The 21006-nt window shown below is 45.0% G+C and overlaps 1 protein-coding gene across 2 annotated transcripts in view; it reads right to left on the bottom strand.

Annotated features, from left to right (window-relative positions):
- rbm33a (RNA binding motif protein 33a) overlaps window positions 1-21006 on the bottom strand; it is a 342024-nt gene that overhangs the window by 159767 nt on the left and 161251 nt on the right. For both annotated transcript variants that reach the window (XM_072508201.1, XM_072508202.1), the window contains one exon: window positions 3024-3189. In XM_072508201.1, coding sequence (XP_072364302.1) covers window positions 3024-3189 — 166 coding nt within the window. The remainder of the gene's footprint in view (window positions 1-3023; window positions 3190-21006) is intronic.

Raw genomic sequence — 21006 nt, 5'->3', positions numbered from 1 at the left:
CCCTCTGTCCCCATTACTGTTTGCACTGGCGATTGAGCCCCTGGCGATAGCGCTGAGGGGTTCCAAGAAGTGGAGGGGAGTGCTTAGGGGAGGAGAAGAACACCGGGTATCTTTGTATGCGGACGATTTGCTACTATATGTGACGGATCCGGCGGAGGGGATGCCAGAAATAATGCGGATACTTGGGGAGTTTGGGGATTTTTCAGGGTATAAATTGAACATGGGGAAGAGTGAGCTGTTTGTGGTGCATCCTGGGGAGCAGAGTAGAGAAATAGAGGACCTACCGTTGAGGAAGGTAACAAGAGACTTTCGTTACCTGGGGATCCAGATAGCTAAGAATTGGGGCACACTGCACAGGTTAAATTTAACGCGGTTGGTGGAACAGATGGAGGAAGATTTCAAGAGATGGGATATGGTAGCCCTGTCAATGGCAGGGAGGGTGCAGGCGGTTAAGATGGTGGTCCTCCCGAGATTCCTCTTTGTGTTTCAGTGCCTCCCGGTGGTGATCACGAAGGCTTTTTTTAAAAGGATTGAAAAGAGCATCATGGGTTTTGTTTGGCCCGGGAAGACCCCGAGAGTGAGGAAGGGATTCTTACAGCGTAGCAGGGATAGGGGGGGGGCTGGCACTACCGAGCCTAAGTGAGTACTATTGGGCCGCTAATATTTCAATGGTGAGTAAGTGGATGGGAGAGGAGGAGGGAGCGGCGTGGAAGAGATTAGAGAGGGCGTCCTGTAGGGGGACTAGCCTGCAGGCTATGGTGACAGCCCCATTGCCGTTCTCACCGAGGAACGACACCACAAGCCCGGTGGTGGTAGCTACACTGAAGATTTGGGGACAGTGGAGACGGCATAGGGGAAAGACTGGAGCTTTGGGGGGGTCCCCGATAAGAAACAACCATAGGTTTGCCCCGGGGGGAATGGATGGGGGATATGGAATGTGGCAAAGAGCAGGAATAACGCAACTGAAAGATCTATTTGTGGATGGGAAGTTCGCAAGTCTGGGAGCGCTGACCGAGAAATATGGGTTGCCCCAAGGGAATGCATTCAGGTATATGCAACTGAGGGCTTTTGCGAGGCAACAGGTGAGGGATTTTCCGCAGCTCCCGACACAAGAGGTGCAGGACAGAGTGATCTCAAAGACATGGGTGGGGGATGGTAAGGTGTCAGATATATATAGGGAAATGAGGGACGAAGGGGAGACTATGGTAGATGAACTAAAAGGGAAATGGGAAGAAGAGCTGGGGGAGGAGATCGAGGAGGGGCTGTGGGCGGATGCCCTAAGTAGGGTAAACTCGTCGTCCTCGTGTGCCAGGCTAAGCCTGATTCAGTTTACGGTATTACACAGGGCGCATATGACTGGAGCGCGGCTCAGTAAATTTTTTGGGGTGGAGGATAGGTGTGCGAGGTGCTCGAGAAGCCCAACGAATCATACCCATATGTTTTGGTCATGCCCGGCACTACGGGGGTTTTGGATGGGGGTGACAAAGGTGCTTTCAAAAGTAGTGGGGGTCCGGGTCGAACCAAGCTGGGGGTTGGCTATATTTGGGGTAGCACAAGAGCCGGGAGTGCAGGAGGCGAGAGAGGCCGATGTTTTGGCCTTTGCGTCCCTCGTAGCCCGGCGCAGGAAATTGCTAATGTGGAAGGAAGCCAAGCCCCCGGGGGTGGAGACCTGGATAAATGACATGGCGGGGTTTATAAAGCTAGAGCGGATTAAGTTCGTCCTAAGGGGGTCGGCTCAAGGGTTCACCAGGCGGTGGCAACCGTTCGTCGAATACCTTGCGGATAGATAGATGGAAGGGGAAAAAGAAGGCAGCAGCAGCAGCCCAGGATTTGGGGGGGGGGGGGGGGGGGGGGTGTAACTTGTGACAAGGCAGTTGCCAATTAGGGCTAGTTTTCATTTTTGTTATTTAATATTTATTCATTTTTTGTTTTTTGCTTATATAAAATAGGTCATTGTTATTTGTGCTGTTATAATATTGTGTAAAGGATGCACAATGTACTGTGTTGGTTGACCAAAAATTTTCAATAAAATATTTATTTAAAAAAAAAAAAAGTTCTTGTTGAATTAATTAACCTGAGCGAGAACAGAAATATCCAATTTACCTCAGCTTGCCATTGCTAATTTGCTGGCTAGGTTTTAACAGGCTGACACGGCTTGGGTCACTGTCTGCGCAGAGTTTACACAAACAGGCGTCGGATTGTGGCGACTAGGGAATTTTCACAGTAACTTCATTGCAGTGTTAATGTAAGTCTACTTGTGACACTAATAAAGATTATTATCTGTGCAAACATACAAAAGCAAAATACTGCAGATGCTGAAAACCTAAAATTGAACACGGTAACACCAGTCAGGCAGCATCTATGCAGAGAGAAACAGAGTTCACGCTTCAGGTTGATATCCCTTCATCAGAACTGAGGAAAGATAGAAATGGAATAGGAACCATTACATCTTGGAACTATATTGCCATTCCTTTACTGTCACAGGGTCAAAATCCTGGGACACTTTCCCTGCACTGTGGGCGTACCTACACCTCAGGGACTGCAGTGGTTCAAGGCAGCTCACCACCTCCTCCTCGAGGCCAATTCGTAATAAGCAACAAATACTAGCCTGGCCCATATCCTGTGAAAGAATACAAAAAAGGATTCTATCATTCTTCATTTCTGATAAAGTCAACAACCTGAAATGTCAATTCTGTTTCTCTCCACAGACGCTGCCTGACCTGATTATTTCCAGCAACTATTCATTTATTTTTGCTCGAATGCTTGTGAGAGAACAGAATTGAGATCGACTGCAAGATCCCACAGTGAACACTATACTGCCGAATTAAGGAATGGTAAATAGCCACTTCAGGAAGCTATAAGAATACTCTGTCCTCCCATCAAACTGTTGGTCAGCCAGAGTTGCCTCATTCAAGAGAAGGAATGGGAAAAGAGAAGTCAAACAAGGGGGGGTGGTTGTCTTATTGACAGGATTTGTAAAGCGCAAATATGCAGCAAAATTTTGTTTATTGCTGCTCACTTACCCAAGGTGTCTGGAATGTTTCTCCTCTTTCTCGCTGCATCTGTTAATCTAATAACAGTTCCTTCCTTCCGCTCAGTTTTGAAACGCATTCTTCCAGACTCTTCATCATCATCATCTTCGTCATCAGAGACTTCCTTTCTTTCTTCATCCTGTATTTGTTTCACTACCTAAACATATAAAAAAGCGTTACATTTTTCTGAAACTATAGTTTCATATCAGATGGAGAATCTATGTATGGTGTTCATTCCAGGTTAGCAGCATTAGTTTGGCAACATAAAATGGCAGAATTGACATAAAAGCAACCAACCTAAAATAGCGGGTAACTTGAATTACTGCCATTATATATACATTCAAAAGCCTTCAGATGGTGATAAATTGGAATGCAGCCAGAATAGGCAACTGTGCTTAAGAGTTGTTAAAGAAATCTTCTCTGAATGTGAAACCACTTCAGATAAATTAATAAAACATGGTCCAGTATAAGGCAGTTAGCTCATACAAAGGCTTAAAGTAAATCTAACTTCTGGGAGGAAAACAATTTATTTTGAAAGATAGCCAACCATTTCAAAACGCTCAATTTCGCTGATTGGAAAGAAAACATTGAGGGCGGATTCTCCAGCCGCGCTCGCCGGGCGACCGGAGAATCCCGCCCGAGGTAAATGGATTTTTCCATTCTACGGGGCTCGCCCATGGCGTTCTTGCAGCGGGTGGGAGAATCCAACCCATAGTCTTAACTAATTCTTGAATTGGTAAGACTAGGCGATGAAAGTCTGTTTCGTTACTGCAGAGACTTTCTTTAAAAACACACACCATTAACAAATTTCAGTCAGCCATTTTTGGAACATAAGGGGTTGAGTTCCCTTTGGAGAATTCCCCGGGTTGAGGCAGAGATACTTCAAAATCTAATAACGATACTGGTTTTCTTTGGGTTTTTTTCCATTTGTTTGATTATCCAAAGAGGTTTGCAAATAAGGTGGATCGAGAAATTTCATGTATTTAGACGACATTGTTGACATGTTACGATTAGCTTTACTTATCATTTTGAACTTCATGTACAATCTATAATGGGCTTCAATAAAAGGTAAACATTTTTGAAACATATAGGACGTGTAGTCTGAAATATGTATCATCTCGAGAATCCACATGAACATGTTACGAGCATGAACGACAAGTCTTAGTAAGATTTCTAAGAGCTCATAGTGTTAAACTTTCAAAGAGGTTGGATGACTAAGACATGCCCCAATGTATGTCCCATCCTAAGATAGTTTTGTGGACTTTTAAGACTCCTGGAAGAGAGAATTTCTGTACTAGGACCCAGTCTAACACGATGTTCCTTTACTGTTTAGAAATTTATTTTAGTTGAGACTTTAAGCTAGCAATAAGTTTGAGGGAATTGGTTAATCTTGTAGGGGGCAAAGACAGTAGAACCATTAACATTTGCAGTTGCTAAAAGCATTGTAATAGAACATAGAACATTACAGCGCAGTACAGGCCCTTCGGCCCTCGATGTTGGGCCAACCTGTGAAATCACTCCAAAGCACACTATTCCCTGATCGTCCATATGTCTATCCAATGACCATTTGAATGCCCTTAGTGTTGGCGAGTCCACTACTGGTGCAGGCAGGGCATTGCAAACCCTTACTACTCTCTGAGTAAAGAACCTACCTCTGACATCTGTCCTATATCTATCTCCCCTCAATTTAAAGCTATGTCCCCTCGTGCTAGACATCACCATCCGAGGAAAAAGGCTCACTGTCCACCCTATCCAATCCTATGATCATCTTGTATGCCTCAATTAAGTCACCTCTTAACCTTCTTCTCTCGAACGAAAACAGCCTCAAGTCACTCAGCCTTTCCTCATAAGATCTTCCCTCCATACCAGGCAACATTCTGGTAAATCTCCTCTGCACCCTTTCCAATGCTTCCACATCCTTCCTATAATGCGGCGACCAGAATTACACGCAATACTCCAAATGCGGCCGCACCAGAGTTTTGTACAGCTGCAACATGACCTCATGGCTCCGAAACTCAATCCCTCTACCAATAAAAGCTAACACACCGTACGCCTTCTTAACAACCCTTTCAACCTGGGTGGCAACTTTCGGGGATCTATGTACATGGACACCGAGATCTCTCTGCTCATCCACACTGCCAAGAATCTTACCATTAGCCCAGTCCTCGGTGTTCCTGTTATTCCTTCCAAAATGAATCACCTCACACTTTTCTGCATTAAATGCCGTTTGCCACCTCTCAGCCCAGCGCTGCAGCTTATCTATGTCCCTCTGTAACTTGTAACATCCGTCCGCACTGTCCACAACTCCACCGACTTTAGTGTCATCTGCAAATTTATTCACCCATCCTTCTACGCCCTCCTCCAGGTCATTTATAAAAATGACAAACAGCAGTGGCCCCAAAACAGATCCTTGTGGTACACCACTAGTAACTGGACTCCAGTCTGAACATTTCCCATCAACCATCACCCTTTGTCTTCTTCCAGCTAGCCAATTTCTGATCCAAACTGCTAAATCACCCTGAATCCCATGCCTCCGTATTTTCTGCAGTAGCCTACCATGGGTAATCTTATCAAATGCTTTACTGAAATCCATATACACCACATCAACTGCTTTACCCTCATCCACCTGTTTGGTCACCTTCTCAAAGAACTCAATAAGGTTTGTGAGGTGCGACCTACCCTTCACATAACCGTGTTGACTATCTCTAATCAAATTATTCCTTTCCAGATGATTATACATCCTATCTCTTATAAACCTTTCCAAGATTTTGCCCACAACAGAAGTAAGGCTCACTGGTCTATAGTTACCGGGGTTGTCTCTACTCCCCCTTCTTGAACAAGGGGACAACATTTGCTATCCTCCAGTCTTCTGGCACTATTCCTGTAGACAAAGATGACTTAAAGATCAAAGCCAAAGGCTCAGCAATCTCCTCCCTAGCTTCCCAGAGAATCCTAGGATAAATCCCATCCGGCCATGGGGACTTTTCTATTTTCACACTTTCCAGAATTGCTAACACCTCCTCCTTATGAACCTCAAGCCCTTCGAGTCTAGTAGCCTGAATCTCAGTATTCTCCTCGACAACATTGTCTTTTTCCTGTGTGAATACTGACAAAAAATATTCATTTAGCACCTCTCCTATCTCCTCGGACTCCACATACAACTTCCCACTACTGTCCTTGACTGCCCTACTCTTAGTATAGTCATTCTTTTATTCCTGACATATCTATAGAAAGCTTTCGGGTTATCCTTGACCCTACCTGCCAAAGACTTCTCATGTCCCCTCCTGGCTCTTCTTAGCTCTCTCTTTAGGTCCTTCCTAGCTAACTTGTAACTCTAGAGCGCCCTAACTGAACCTTCATGTCTCATCTTTACATAAGCCTCCTTCTTCCTCTTGACAAGTGTTTCGACTGCTTTAGTAAACCACGGTTCCCTTGCTCGACCACTTCCTCCCTGCCTGACAGGTACAGACTTATCAAGGACACACAGTAGTTGTTCCTTGAACAAGCTCCACATTTCCATTGTGCCCATCCCCTGCAGTTTTCCTCTCCATCCGATGCATCCTAAGTCTTGCCTCATCGCATCATAAGTGCCTTTCTCCCAGATATAACTCTTGCCCTGCGGTATATACCTATCCCTTTCCATCACTAAAGTAAACGTAATCGAATTGTGGTCACTATCACCAAAGTGCTCACCTACCTCCAAATCTAACACCTGTCCTCGTTCATTACCCAGTACCAAATCCAATACGGCCTCGCCTCTCGTTGGCCTATCTACATACTGTGTCAGGAAACCCTCCTGCACACATTGGACAAAAACGGACCCATCTAAAGTACACAAACTATAGCGTTTCCAGTCAATATTTAGAAAGTTAAAGTCCCCCATAACAACTACCCTGTTGCTTTCGCTCCTATCCAGAAACATCTTTGCAACCCTTTCCTCTACATCTCTGGAACTTTTCGGAGGCCTATAGAAAACCTCTAACAGGGTGACCTCTCCTTTCCTGTTTCTAACCTCAGCCCATACTACCTCAGTAGACGAGTCCTCATCAAACGTCTTTACTGCCACCGCAATACTGTCCTTGACTAACAATGCCACCCCTCCCCCTCTTTTACCACCTTCCCTCTGCTTACTGAAACATCTAAACCCCGGCACCTGCAACAACAATTCCTGTCCCTGCTCTATCCATGTCTCCGAAATGGCCACAACATCGAAGTCCCAGGTACCAACCCATGCCGCAAGTTCACCCACCTTATTCCGGATGCTCCTGGCATTGAAGAAGGCACACTTTAAACCACCTTCCTGCCTGCCGGTACACTCCTGTAACTTTGAATGGTCCCTCATGGTAGACTAGTACAAAAAGTGAAGTCACACGGGATCAGGGGTGAGCTGGCAAGGTGGATACAGAACTGGCTAGGTCATAGAAGGCAGAGAGTAGCAATGGAAGGATGCTTTTCTAATTGGAGGGCTGTGACTAGTGGTGTTCCACAGGGATCAGTGCTGGGGCCTTTGCTGTTTGTAATATATATATATATATGATTTGGAGGAAAATGTAACTGGTCTGATTAGTAAGTTTGCAGACGACACAAAGGTTGGTGAATTGCGGATAGCGATGAGGACTGTCAGAGGATACAGCAGGATTTAGATTGTTTGGAGACTTGGGCGGAGAGATGGCAGATGGAGTTTAATCCGGACAAATGTGAGGTAATGCATTTTGGAAGGTCTAATGCAGGTAGGGAATATACAGTGAATGGTAGAACCCCCAAGAGTATTGAAAGTCAGAGAGATCTAGGTGTACAGGTCCACAGGTCACTGAAAGGGGCAACACAGGTGGAGAAGGTAGTCAAGAAGGCATACGGCATGCTTGCCTTCATTGGCCGGGGCATTGAGTATAAGAATTGGCAAGTCATGTTGCAGCTGTATAGGACCTTAGTTAGGCTACATTTGGAGTATAGTGTTCAATTCTGGTCGCCACACTACCAGAAGGATGTGGAGGCTTTAGAGAGGGTGCAGAAGAGATTTACCAGAATGTTGCCTGGTATGGAGGGCATTAGCTATGAGGAGCGGTTGAATAAACACGGTTTGTTCTCACTGGAACGACGGAGGTTGAGGGGCGACCGGATAGAGGTCTACAAAATTATGAGAGGCACAGACAGAGTGGATAGTCAGAGGCTTTTCCCCAGGGTTAAGGGGTGAATTACTAGGGGGCATAGGTTTAAGGTGCGAGGGGCAAGGTTTAGAGTAGATGTACGAGGCAAGTGTATTTTACACAGAGGGTAGTGGGTGCCTGGAACTTGCTACAGGAGGTGGTGGTGGAAGCAGGGACGATAGTGACATTTAAGGGGCATCATGACAAATACATGAATAGGATGGGAATAGAGGGATAGGACCCAGGAAGTGTAGAAGTTTGTAGTTTAGTCGGCCAGCATGGTCGGCACGGGCTTGGAGGGCCGAAGGGCTGTTCCTGTGCTGTACTTTTCTTTGTTCTTTGAAACCTTACTCATGACCTCACTACTCTCAACCTCCTGTATGCTGGAGCTACAATTCAGGTTCCCAAGCCCCTGAACTAGTTTAAACCCTCCCGAAGACCATTAGCAAATTTCCCCCCCAGGTTATTGGTACCCCTGTTCCAGGTGTAGACCATCCCGTTTGTAGAGGTCCCACCGACCCCAGAATGAGCCCCAATTATCCAGAAATCTGAAACCCTCCCTCCTGCACCATCCCTGTAGCCACGTGTTCAACTCCTCTCTCTCCCTATTCCTCGCCTCGCTAGCACGTGGCACGGGTAACAACCCAGAGATAACAACTCTTTGTCCTAGATCTAAGTTTCCACCCTAGTTCCCTGAATTCCTGCCTTACATCCCTATCCCTTTTCCTACCTATGTCGTTGGTACCTATGTGGACCACGGCTTGGGGCTGCTCCCCCTCCCCCTTAAGGATCCCGAAACACGATCCGAGACATCACGCACCCTGGCACCTGGGAGGCAACACACCAACCGCGAGTCTCTCTCGTTCCCACAGAATCTCCTATCTATCCCCCTAACTATGGAGTCTCCAATGACTAATGCTCTACTCCTCTCCCCCCCTTCCCTTCTGAGCAACAGGGACAGACTCTGTGCCAGAGACCTGTACCCCATGGCTTACCCCTGGTAAGTCCCCCCCGCCCAACAGTATCCAAAGCGGTATACTTGTTACTAAGGCGAACGACCACAGGGGATCCATGTACTGACTGCTTCCTCCCAGCCCCTCTCACCGCCACCCATCTATCTTTATTCTTCGGAGTAATTACATCAAATATTTGTAATATTTTCTATTTAGTCAGCCTACAATATTTTTCTGTTCTGTACTGGAAGGTGAATATTCATCCAGTTTCTGTAATGAGATGTGAACCCAACACCTTCTAATTCTTGTAAACATGCTACCGTTGGTCCAAGGATGACACCTGAATGCACAAATATGACTTTATTTAAATTATTCACAAATATAGTTTTGCAAAGAAATTTGTTGGTCAATAATTCATCCAAACCAATAATGCAGTGTCTCTCAGTGGTACATAAATTAAGGGCTGGTTTAGCACAGGGCTAAAGAGCTGGCTTTTAAAGCAGACCAAGGCAGGCCAGCAACACGTTTCAATTCCCGTATCAGCCTCCCCGAACAGGCGCCGGAATGTGGCGACTAGAGGCTTTTCACAGTAACTTCATTTGAAGCCTACTTGTGACAATAAGCGATTTACATTTCATTTTTCATTTCATTTCATCAGTCTCTGGGAGGTACAGTCAGATGAGAAGGCACAAAACGCAGGTGACAGCCAGTACAAGGTACTGATATGTGCACACCAGTCTCAACACTACTCGAACAAAAGCAGCAAACAGCAACAAAGCAGATACCCATGACATCTGAACTACGAGAAGTTGGAAATGGTTAGGATTGCTTAATCTGATGAATGACATTAATAAATATGGTGATTAATATTTCTTGAATGGTTTGTGGATTTACTAAAGTGTAGTCGATGAATTGTTGCCGCACTTCAGGTCCAATTCCACACACAACAGGCTCGGAATTTAAAACCACATCTAAAGGTTATTTTTTTTTTTTTAAATAAATATTTTATTGAGAATTTTTGGTCAACCAACACAGTACATTGTGCATCCTTTACACAACATTATAACAATACAGATAACAATGACCTATTTTATATAAACAAAAAATAAATAAATATTAAATAACAAAAATAAAAACTAGCCCTAATTGGCAACTGCCTTGTCACAAGCTACACCCCCCCCGCCCGCCCACCCACCCCCATCCCTCCCCCCCTCCCCCCCCCCCCCCCCCCCCCCCAAATCCTGGGCTGCTGCTGCTGCCTTCTGTTTTCCCCCATCTATCTGTCCGCAAGATATTCGACGAACTATTGCCACCGCCTGGTGAACCCTTGAGCCGACCCCCTTAGGACGAACTTAATCCGCTCTAGCTTTATGAACCCCGCCATGTCATTTATCCAGGTCTCCACCCCTAGGGGCTTGGCTTCTTTCCACATTAACAATATCCTGCGCCGGGCTACTAGGGACGCAAAGGCCAAAACATCGGCCTCTCTCGCTTCCTGCACTCCCGGCTCTTGTGCAACCCCAAATATAGCCAACCCCCAGCTTGGTTCGACCCGGACTCCTACTACTTTTGAAAGCGCCTTTGTCACCCCCATCCAAAACCCCTGTAGTGCCGGGCATGACCAAAACATATGGGTATGATTCGCTGGGCTTCTCGAGCACCTCGCACACCTATCCTCCACCCCAAAAAATTTACTGAGCCGTGTTCCAGTCATATGCGCCCTGTGTATTACCTTAAACTGAATCAGGCTTAGCCTGGCACACGAGGACGACGAGTTTACCCTGCTTAGGGCATCTGCCCACAGCCCCTCCTCGATCTCCTCCCCTAGCTCTTCTTCCCATTTCCCTTTTAGTTCATCCACCATAGTCTCCCCTTCGTCCCTCATTTCCCTATATATATCTGACACCTTACCATCCCCCACCCATTTCTTCGAGATCACTCTGTCCTGCACCTCTTGTGTCGGGAGCTGCGGAAATTCCCTCACCTGTTGCCTCGCAAAAGCCCTCAATTGCATATACCTGAATGCATTCCCTTGGGGCAACCCATATTTCTCGGTCAGCGCTCCCAGACTTGCGAACTTCCCATCCACAAATAGATCTTTCAGTTGCGTTATTCCCGCTCTTTGCCACATTCCATATCCCCCATCCATTCCCCCCGGGGCAAACCTATGGTTGTTTCTTATCGGGGACCCCCCCAATGCTCCAGTCTTTCCCCTATGTCGTCTCCACTGTCCCCAAATCTTCAGTGTAGCTACCACCACCGGGCTTGTGGTGTAGTTCCTCGGTCAGAACGGCAATGGGGCTGTCACCATAGCCTGCAGGCTAGTCCCCCTACAAGACGCCCTCTCTAATCTCTTCCACGCCGCTCCCTCCTCCTCTCCCATCCACTTACTCACCATTGAAATATTAGCGGCCCAATAGTACTCACTTAGGCTCGGTAGTGCCAGCCCCCCCCTATCCCTACTACGCTGTAAGAATCCCTTCCTCACTCTCGGAGTCTTCCCGGCCCAAACAAAACCCATGATGCTCTTTTCTATCCTTTTAAAAAAAGCCTTCGTGACCACCACCGGGAGGCACTGAAACACAAAGAGGAATCTCGGGAGGACCACCATCTTAACCGCCTGCACCCTCCCTGCCATTGACAGGGCTACCATATCCCATCTCTTGAAATCTTCCTCCATCTGTTCCACCAACCGTGTTAAATTTAGCCTGTGCAATGTGCCCCAGTTCTTAGCTATCTGGATCCCCAGGTAACGAAAGTCTCTTGTTACCTTCCTCAACGGTAGGTCCTCTATTTCTCTACTCTGCTCCCCTGGATGCACCACAAACAGCTCACTCTTCCCCATGTTCAATTTATACCCTGAAAAATCCCCAAACTCCCCAAGTATCCGCATTATTTCTGGCATCCCCTCCGCCGGATCCGCCACATATAGTAGCAAATCATCCGCATACAAAGATACCCGGTGTTCTTCTCCTCCCCTACGTACTCCCCTCCATCTCTTGGAACCCCTCAGCGCTATCGCCAGTGGCTCAATCGCCAGTGCAAACAGTAATGGGGACAGAGGACATCCCTGCCTTGTCCCTCTATGGAGCCGAAAATATGCCGATCCCCGTCCATATCTAAAGGTTATTATGCACCTAAACTTTCACCTTCCCTCTGATAATGACGGTACATCAATAATTCAAGTAAACAAATTTGAACTAATGATTGCATTTGTTATTGAATGAACAGATTTACCAAAGACATAGTCTGATGCTGAAATCTTTTGCTCACTGCTCTATCCATAATATGCTAATTAATACAATGACATACAATGATATACTTGAGCTCACTAATTGCCAGCTGTAGGGTGGTTTTCATGCATCACAATATCTCACTGGTGAATAGGCTGTGGTTACTACAGCAGACTTGCATTTAGTGCCCATGATGTAAGTCAGCAAGATTACTCATTGTATGGTTGACAGATCAATAGTTTTGGGCAAGTCCGTCCAGGTGTTTTAAAATTTTATTTGCACAATCTCAGAATAAAGGGACGATCCTTCAAAACAGAGATGAGGAGAATTTTTTTCAGCCAGAGGGTGGTGAATCTGTGGAACTCTGCCGCAGGAGGCTGTGGAGGCCAAATCACTGAGAGTCTTTAAGACAAAGATAGATAGGTTCTTGATTAATAAGGGAATCAGGGGTTATGGGAGAAGGCAGGAGAATGGGGATGAGAAAAATATCGCCCATGATTGAATGGTGGAGCAGACTTGATGGGGCAAGTGGCCTAATTCGGCTCCTGTGTCTTATGGTCTTATTTCAGCAAACTGACGACTTCCAAGGTTCGCTGAAACTTTCAAATCCTCATACTAGCTATTCCAGTACAACTATGATACTAGCATAGACTCAATATGGAAATTGTCCATAGATGTTCCGACAAAATATACGGGTACATCCTTTCTTTTTTAAAATAAATTTAGAGTACCTTATTCATTTTTCAAATTAAGGGGCAATTTAGCGTAGCCAATCCACCTCCTTGCACATCTTTTGGGTTGTGGGGGCGAAACCCACGGAAACAAGGGGAGAATGTGCAAGCTCCGCACAGACAGTGACCCAGAGCCAGGATCGAACCTGGGACCTCGGCGCCGTGAGGCTGCAATGCTACTCAATGCGTCACCATGCTGCCCAGGGTATATCCTTTCTGATTAATTTCAACTTCATCCTAATCATATTCTCTAGATTCAGTTGGTAAAAGGCAGTAGTGGAAAGGCTCAGCTATAACAACGAGTATCAGCTATTTACTAACAATCTATTCAGCACTCAGCCAGTGTAATGCTTCCATTCATCACATAATAAAATATACAATGTTGAAAGCACTATAAAAATGCAAGTTGTTGCTGTTGCTTCCAGCATGGCAGCGAATGTTGGGCCCCATAGCCCTGTAACTCCTCCACATTCTCCAGTCCTCATGGCTCGAACTTTGCCAAACCCGCCTTGTAAACAACTGGCTTTGGACCTGTGGTGTTCCCAAAGCTTTCACCACTGGGAAGTTTTGTCCTCTGAATGTTCGGTCCGTCACAGACTAACTGCCACAATTAATCAACATCTCCCTTCATGATGAGTCAACAACCGGGATAGTATAAGGCAAGTTAAATTTGCAGAGGATTGTGAATTGCAAGGAATGTGGTATAACAGACTTCAGGAGTATACAGGCAAGCAGGTGGAATGGGTGGACACATGGCAGATTAAACTTAACACAGAGAAGTGTGAAGCGGGCATGTAGGATCAGCGAAGAAAGGCAATAGAAAATAAAAGGCACAATCCTAAGTGGGATGGAGGACCAGAGAAACCTTGAGGTATGCTTGCACAGATCATTGAAGGCAGCAGAGTAAAAGAGAAAGTGTTTACAATGGCATACTGCATCCCAGAGTTTATAAATTGAGGAACAGAATTGTTCAGCCTCAGGTGGAGCAGAGTGCCCACTTTGGAAGGATATGAAGGCGTTAAGAAAAAGAGTGAAGAAAGTATTTACACTGGTTTAATAGGTGAGAGACTTCAGTTACATGAGGTATTGGAGAAGCGAGGTTATTCTCCTGAGAGAGAAAAAAATATTGAGAGAAAATTTGATAGAATTCTTAAATATCATGAATGGCCGAAGCAAGAAGATGGAATTAAACTATTCCCACTGGTAGATAGATCGAATGTATGAAGTGGATTCTAATCCTCGTCCCTTTTGAGGACTATTCTAGATCAGGCGTACACCTCGGATGATCACTCATTGAAGGTTGAGAAAGACAGGTCTCATAGGTACATTTAGAGGTGAAAATATTCACACATAGGCCTTTTTGAGTGAGTAAAGAAGCAGTTTATTATATCAGATCTGGGAGAAAGGCATGTGGCTTCGCAGCCTTTAGACAGCACTCTTTCTCACTTGAGCTAAGGTTCGCATTGGGTTAATATACAGATTCAAGGGGCGGAATTAGTTGCATTCTCATTTACATACAATCAATCAACTATATTCGCGTCTCAATTCATTACATGCAGTCAATCAATTTTCTTAGCATCCCAGTTATCACATATATGGTTAAAGTGGGTGTTGTCTTACCCGCCCCTAACTTCATACAGAAGTCATTTAAAACTAACACAAGGATATGTTCTGTCTACAGCTGGGGTCCTTGAGCTATCATGGATACATTGCATTTCTTGTTCTGTGAAGCTGTTATCAGCAGCTGTTGAGATACTCCCTCTCAGTACCCAAGCTTGGTTCTCAGGAGGTCGTTTACACAGTTTGTAACTTATTGTTCAGGAATATGGCTAGTTCAGCCATTGTGTCTTTAGTACTGCTGTAATAGCTAACAGCCATTTTGTGTCCTTTCTGATATTAACAAGCATTGTGTATACACTATCTATTTCTACAAATTGTCTCTTCTAAACGGGCATCTAAGCCAATGAGTACCTTTTGTCTCAGCAGAAATATTCAAAAGTAATGTAGGAGCAAAAATGTAGTTACAGAGCCACCTATAATTTATACCACAGTCCAGTATCAAAAAATGTCCCCCAACAGTACATATGGGTCGTAAGAACTGGTCTAACTCTTCCGGAAGGAAAGGAACCACCAGGGTACATTATCATCCTCCAAATAGTCTTTTAAACAGGTTTTAGCCACATCATAACCCAGATATTATAAGGGTCCAGGCGTCTCTCCTCAATAACATACCTCTCCACTGAACATTGTACAGAGGTGGGTTCTCAAGTTTGGATAGGCTCGATGAGACAATTCGTTTTCATAAGAACCAAACATGTAATTCACATGTGATGGTAAGTCAATCACAACATTGATAGTTCCAGGAGAAAAGTATAATCCTGTTTCAATTCAAGAATCCAGGTTTAAATAATGTTAGGGAAATTGGATATGCATTTATTGGATTTGGATTTGTCACGTGTACCAAGGTGCAGTGAAAAGTACTGTTCTGCGTTTAGTCCATTCAGATCGTTCCACAAATTAAAAACATAAGACATACGATAGATACACAATGTAAATACATAGACACAGACATCGGGTGAAGCATACAGAGTGTAGTACTACTCAGTAGAGAAGATGTGTTGAGTGATCAGTTCAGTCCATAAGAGGGTCATTCAGGAGTATGGTAACAGCGGTGAAGAAGCTTTTTGAATCTGTTAGTGCGTGTTCTCAGACTTTTGTATCTGCTGGCCAATGGAAGAGAGAATAACCCGGGTGGGAGGGATCTTTGATTATGCTGCCCACTTTCCCAAGGCAGCGGGAGGTACAGACAGAATCAATGGATGGGAAGCGGGTTACCGTGATGGACTGGGCTGTGTTCACGACTCTCAGTAGTTTCTTACAATCTTCGGCTGAGCAGTTGCCATGCCAGGCTTTGATGCAGCCAGATAGGATGCAACTGTAAGAATTGGTCAGAGTCAATGTGGACATGTCGAATTTCCTTAGTTTCCTGAGGAGGTACGGGCGCTGCTGTGCTTTCTTGGTCATTTTCATTTCATTTCATTGCGTTGACATGGGTGGACCAGGACAAATTGTCAGTGATGTGCACACCGAGGAATTTGAAGCTGTCAACCATCTCCACCTCGGCACCATTGATGCAGACAGAGGTGTGTACGATACTTTGCTTCCTGAAGTGAATGACCAGCTCCTTAGTTTTGCTGACTCTGAAGGAGACACCATTCCAATAGGTTCTCTATCTCTCTACTGTACTCTGACTCATTGTTGTTCGAGATTCGACCCACCTTGGTTGAGTCATCAGCAAACTTGCAGATGGAGATGGAACCAAATTTTGCCAGTCATGGATGTATAGGGTGTATAGCGGGGGGGGGCGTTGCAGGGTCCCGGTATTGAGGACTATCGTGGAGGAGGTGTTGTTGTTTATCCTTACTGATTGTTGTCTATCAATCAGGAAGTCGAGGAGCCACTTGCATAGGGAGGAGCCAAGTCCTAGGTTTTGGAGTTTTGATATGAGCTTGGCTGGGATTATGGTGTTGAAGGCAGAGCTGTAGTCAATGATTAGGAATCTGATGGAAGAGTCCTTGTTGTCGAGATGCTCCAGGGATGAGTGTAGGGCCACGGAAATGGCGTCTGTTGGTTGTGGCGCTATGTGAATTGCAGTGGATCAGGGCATTCTGGGAGCATGGAATTGATGAGTCTCATGATCAACTTCTCATAGAATGATAAAATCCCTACAGTGCAGGAGGCCACCACCATCAGCCCGACCCAGTCTGCACCGACCCTCTGAAAGAGTACTTCACCGAAGCCCACTTCCGCACCCCACTCCAATAACCCTTTCACCTAACCTACACATCCCTGGACACTGAGGGACAATTTAGCATGGCTAATCCACCTAACCTGCACATCTTTGGACTGTGGGAGGAAACCCACACCGACCCCTCTCGATGCTCTTCATTATGAAAGATGTCAAAGCCACGGGACGGTAATCGTTGAGACACGCTGCCTGGTTTTTCTTTGGCACCGGTATGATGGTGGTTTTCTTGAAGCAGCTGGGTCCGCGCAGGATCCGAGTGCACGACCAGGAACCCCCATCAGCAACCATTGCTTTCCGAGGGTTCACTTTCAAGAAGGCCGATCTGACTTCAGAGGCTGTGGCTGTAGGTATGGGTGTGTCCGAGGCTGCTGGGGCATTTGACAGCGGTTTCTTGCTCGAAACGAGCACAGAATGCATTGAGTTCATATTTGTAGTATTTACCTCAAATTCCCAAGTTGAAAGCTGCAGAGTATAGGTACCCGAATTAAGGGGAGAACTTGCACTGGTACACTACAATAGACATACCTTTACCACAAGAAACTCTGGAGTGAATCTGACAAATCTAAAAATCCAATATTTGTCTCATAGAGGAGATGAAACATTATGAAGCATGCTGAGCACACGTGCTGGACAACATCCTTTGTTCTAGTCAATATCATTCAAACAAACAGGATACTGAAAGATGCAGATGGTGACAACCTCCTCACTACACAATTGTCTCAAAGTTAGAACTCAGTTTCTCTAGATTCAGTCTGCAATTGGTTCAGGGGAAACTTAAAATGTAAAAATTATCCATTGTTCGATTGTGGTATCTTACAATTTACCCATGCGTTACTGAGGTAAATGCATCCATGATTTCCAGAGGCCAGTTGCTGTTTTTTAGGAACTGCCTTGTTAGAGGATATACTACATCCCATGACACAGAAATTGAGGTCCTTGAGCACACAATTATGCTTAGGTTTATAATATATATAAAACTTCTGAAGCCTTGTCAGCAGATGAACTCTGCTTTTACTTTTTAATTCAATCATATAATCACTCTTTTTAATCTTATAAGCTCCTGGTACAGCTAGACTCTTTCATGTAGTATCCTTCTGTGCCCCAAGCACATTCTATGAATTGTCTTTTTTGCTTTACATTTCCTATGCTCTCTGTAGCTTCACCAATTCTTTAGTTTTTTCACTTCAATGTGCATGGTCAATACAACCTATTCTGGGAATACTCCCAAGTCTCATCAGAATAATCAGTGACCACGTTTTCATCTTGTAGGGGGCTGGGCAGAGATACAGTTGTACCTGTAGCTTATCCAATTATAAACCTGTATTCCTAGCTGAAATTCAAACTATTTTTTTGAAATAAATGAAAATATTCAGGAATAAGCAATTTTACTGATACTGCACAAGGAATGTTATTTGTAGAATTTCAATTCAAATTTTATTTATTCTTTCATGGGATGTGGGCATCACTAAAAAGGCCAACATTTCCTGCCCATCTTTAACTGCCATTCAACTAATTGGCTTGCTCGATCATTTCAGAGGGCAGTCAAGAGTCAATCAGGGTTGCTGTGGGGTTGGAGTAACATGTAGGTCAGACCAGGTAAGAATCGCAGATTTCATTCCTTAAGGGGCATCAATGAATAAAGACATCACTGCAGTTCATCAGGCAGGTGCCCTAGGACCAACTATCTTTAGCTGCTTCATCAATGACCTTCCTTCCACCAGCAGGTCAGAGTGGAGGTGTTCGCTGATGATTGCACAATGTTCAGCACCATTCTCCATACTTTTCCCCCCCCCCCATTACTTCATGCACATATTCTTTAAATATGAACCACTGCCTATCCACCGTTAAACCCTTTAGTAAGTTTCTTCAATCTATCATACAAGTGTCAAAGAAGAACCAGGCAACGTGCCTCAACGATTACAGTTCTGTGGCCTTGACATCCATCATTATGACGTTCTTAGAGGGGTTGGTATTGAGACACACCAACTCCATACTTCCAAAATGCTGTGATCCACTGCAATTCACATACCACCACAACCAGTCCATAGCAGACACTATCGCCCTGGTCAAACACTCATCCCTGGAACATTCTCGACAACAAGGATTCCTACATCAGACTCCTATTCATTGGCTACAGTTCCGCCTTCAACACCATTAACCCAGCCACGCTCATATCCAAACTCCAAAACCTAGGATTTGGCTCCTCCCTTTTCAAGTGGATCCTCGACTTCCTGACACATAGACCATAATCAATCAGGATAAACAATGACACCTCCTCCACGATAGTCCTCAATACCGGGATCCTGTAAGGCTGCGTGCTTAGCCCCCTACTATACTCCCTATACACACATGACTGTGTGGCAAAATGTGGCTCCAACTCCATCTACAAGGATGACATTGCTGATGACATGACCAAGATGGGAAAGCGGGCAGCATAATCAAACACTCCTTCCACCCGGGTTATCCTCTCTTCCATCAGGCAGAAGATACAAAAGTCTGAGGACACGTGCTAGCAGATTCAAAAACAGCTTCTCTTCCACTGTTCCAGACTCCTGAATGACCCTCTTATGGTCTGAACTGATCTCTCCACACATCTTCTCTACTGTTGTAGCACTATACTCCATATGCTTCACCCATTGTCTGTGTCCATGTATTTATAGTGTATTTATCGTATGTTCTATGTTTTCCATGTATGGAACTATCTGCCTGGACTGTATACAGAACAATACTTTTCACTATACCACATTACACGTGGCAATAAATCTTGATCCAAATCTATCCACAACAATTTGCAGCTCATATCTTCACGGTTTCCTTTATTTAGATTATTTAGAAACTGGACCGAGTTTCAGATTTGACTACTTCACTCTCCAGCTTCATGAAGAATTCTATCATAATATGGTCGCTCTTCCACCAAAATTATTAATTAATCCTGTCTCATTGCACAGTCTAGAATAGCCTGTTCTCTGATTGGTTATTCAAAAGAAACACCAAGTACGCATCCATCATTATGATGTTCTTAGAGAGGTTGGTCATGAGACACACCAACTCCATACTTCCAAAATGCCGTGATCCAGGAACAACTCCTCCACTATACCATAACTAGTTTTCCAATCTATATGTAAAAAAAGTCACCCATGATTACAATCATAGAATTTACAGTGCAGGAGGCCATTCGGCCCATCGAGTCTGCACCGGCCCTTGGAAAGAGCACCCTATGTAAGCACACATCCCCACCCAACCTTTTTTTGGGGGGACACTAAGGGCAATTTAGCATGTCCAATCCACTTAACCTGCATACCATGCCCCAATAGTACCCTTATTGCATGCATCTCCGATTTACATCGAATCTACAGTGCAGGAGGCCATTCGGCACATCGAGTCTTTAACGGCCCCTGAAAGAACACCCTATCTAAGCCCATACCTCTACCTGATCCCCGTAACCCAGCAACCCCACCCAATGTTTGCACACGACAGGGCAATTTAGCGTGATCAATCCACCGAACCTGCATATCTTTGGACTGTGGGAGGAAATCGGAGCACCCAGAGGAATCCCACACAGACACGGGGAAAACGTGCAGATTCCACAAAGACAGTGACCCAAGCCGGGAATCGAACCCATGTCCCTGGCATTGTGAAGCAACAGTGTCAATCACTGTGCTACCGTGCCATCCTTCTTTAATACCCTTCTTGTTTATTATAGCCCCAACAATGTTTTATGCCCCGTGGTGTTCATTCCCGCCCATACAGGTTCCCCATCATGATATTCCAAGCCAATTATCTTCCTTACGATTGCATGGATTTCCTTCCTTACTAACAATGTTCGCCCGCCTCCTTTCCCTTTTTGTTTGTCCTTCCTAAACAATGAGTAACCCTGTTTAGTTCCCATCCTGGATAACCCTGCATCCACGTCTTTGTAATTGCAAACATATAACCATTTACATCTATTTGCACTGTTAATTTATCTACCTTGAGAATGCTCCGCATGTTAAGACACAAAATGTTTAGACTGGTCTTTGAACCTTTTTTGTCATCTTAGATGTATTTTGCATTCTGGTCCCATTTGTTTTTCACCCTTGTTTTTCTGCCTTCCACTTTTGCT

Source organism: Scyliorhinus torazame, chromosome 6 (assembly GCF_047496885.1).
Source record: "Scyliorhinus torazame isolate Kashiwa2021f chromosome 6, sScyTor2.1, whole genome shotgun sequence".
NCBI lineage: Eukaryota > Metazoa > Chordata > Chondrichthyes > Carcharhiniformes > Scyliorhinidae > Scyliorhinus > Scyliorhinus torazame.
The sequence above is the reverse complement of the archived record's forward strand: the minus strand, read 5'-3'. Positions and strand labels throughout refer to the sequence as shown.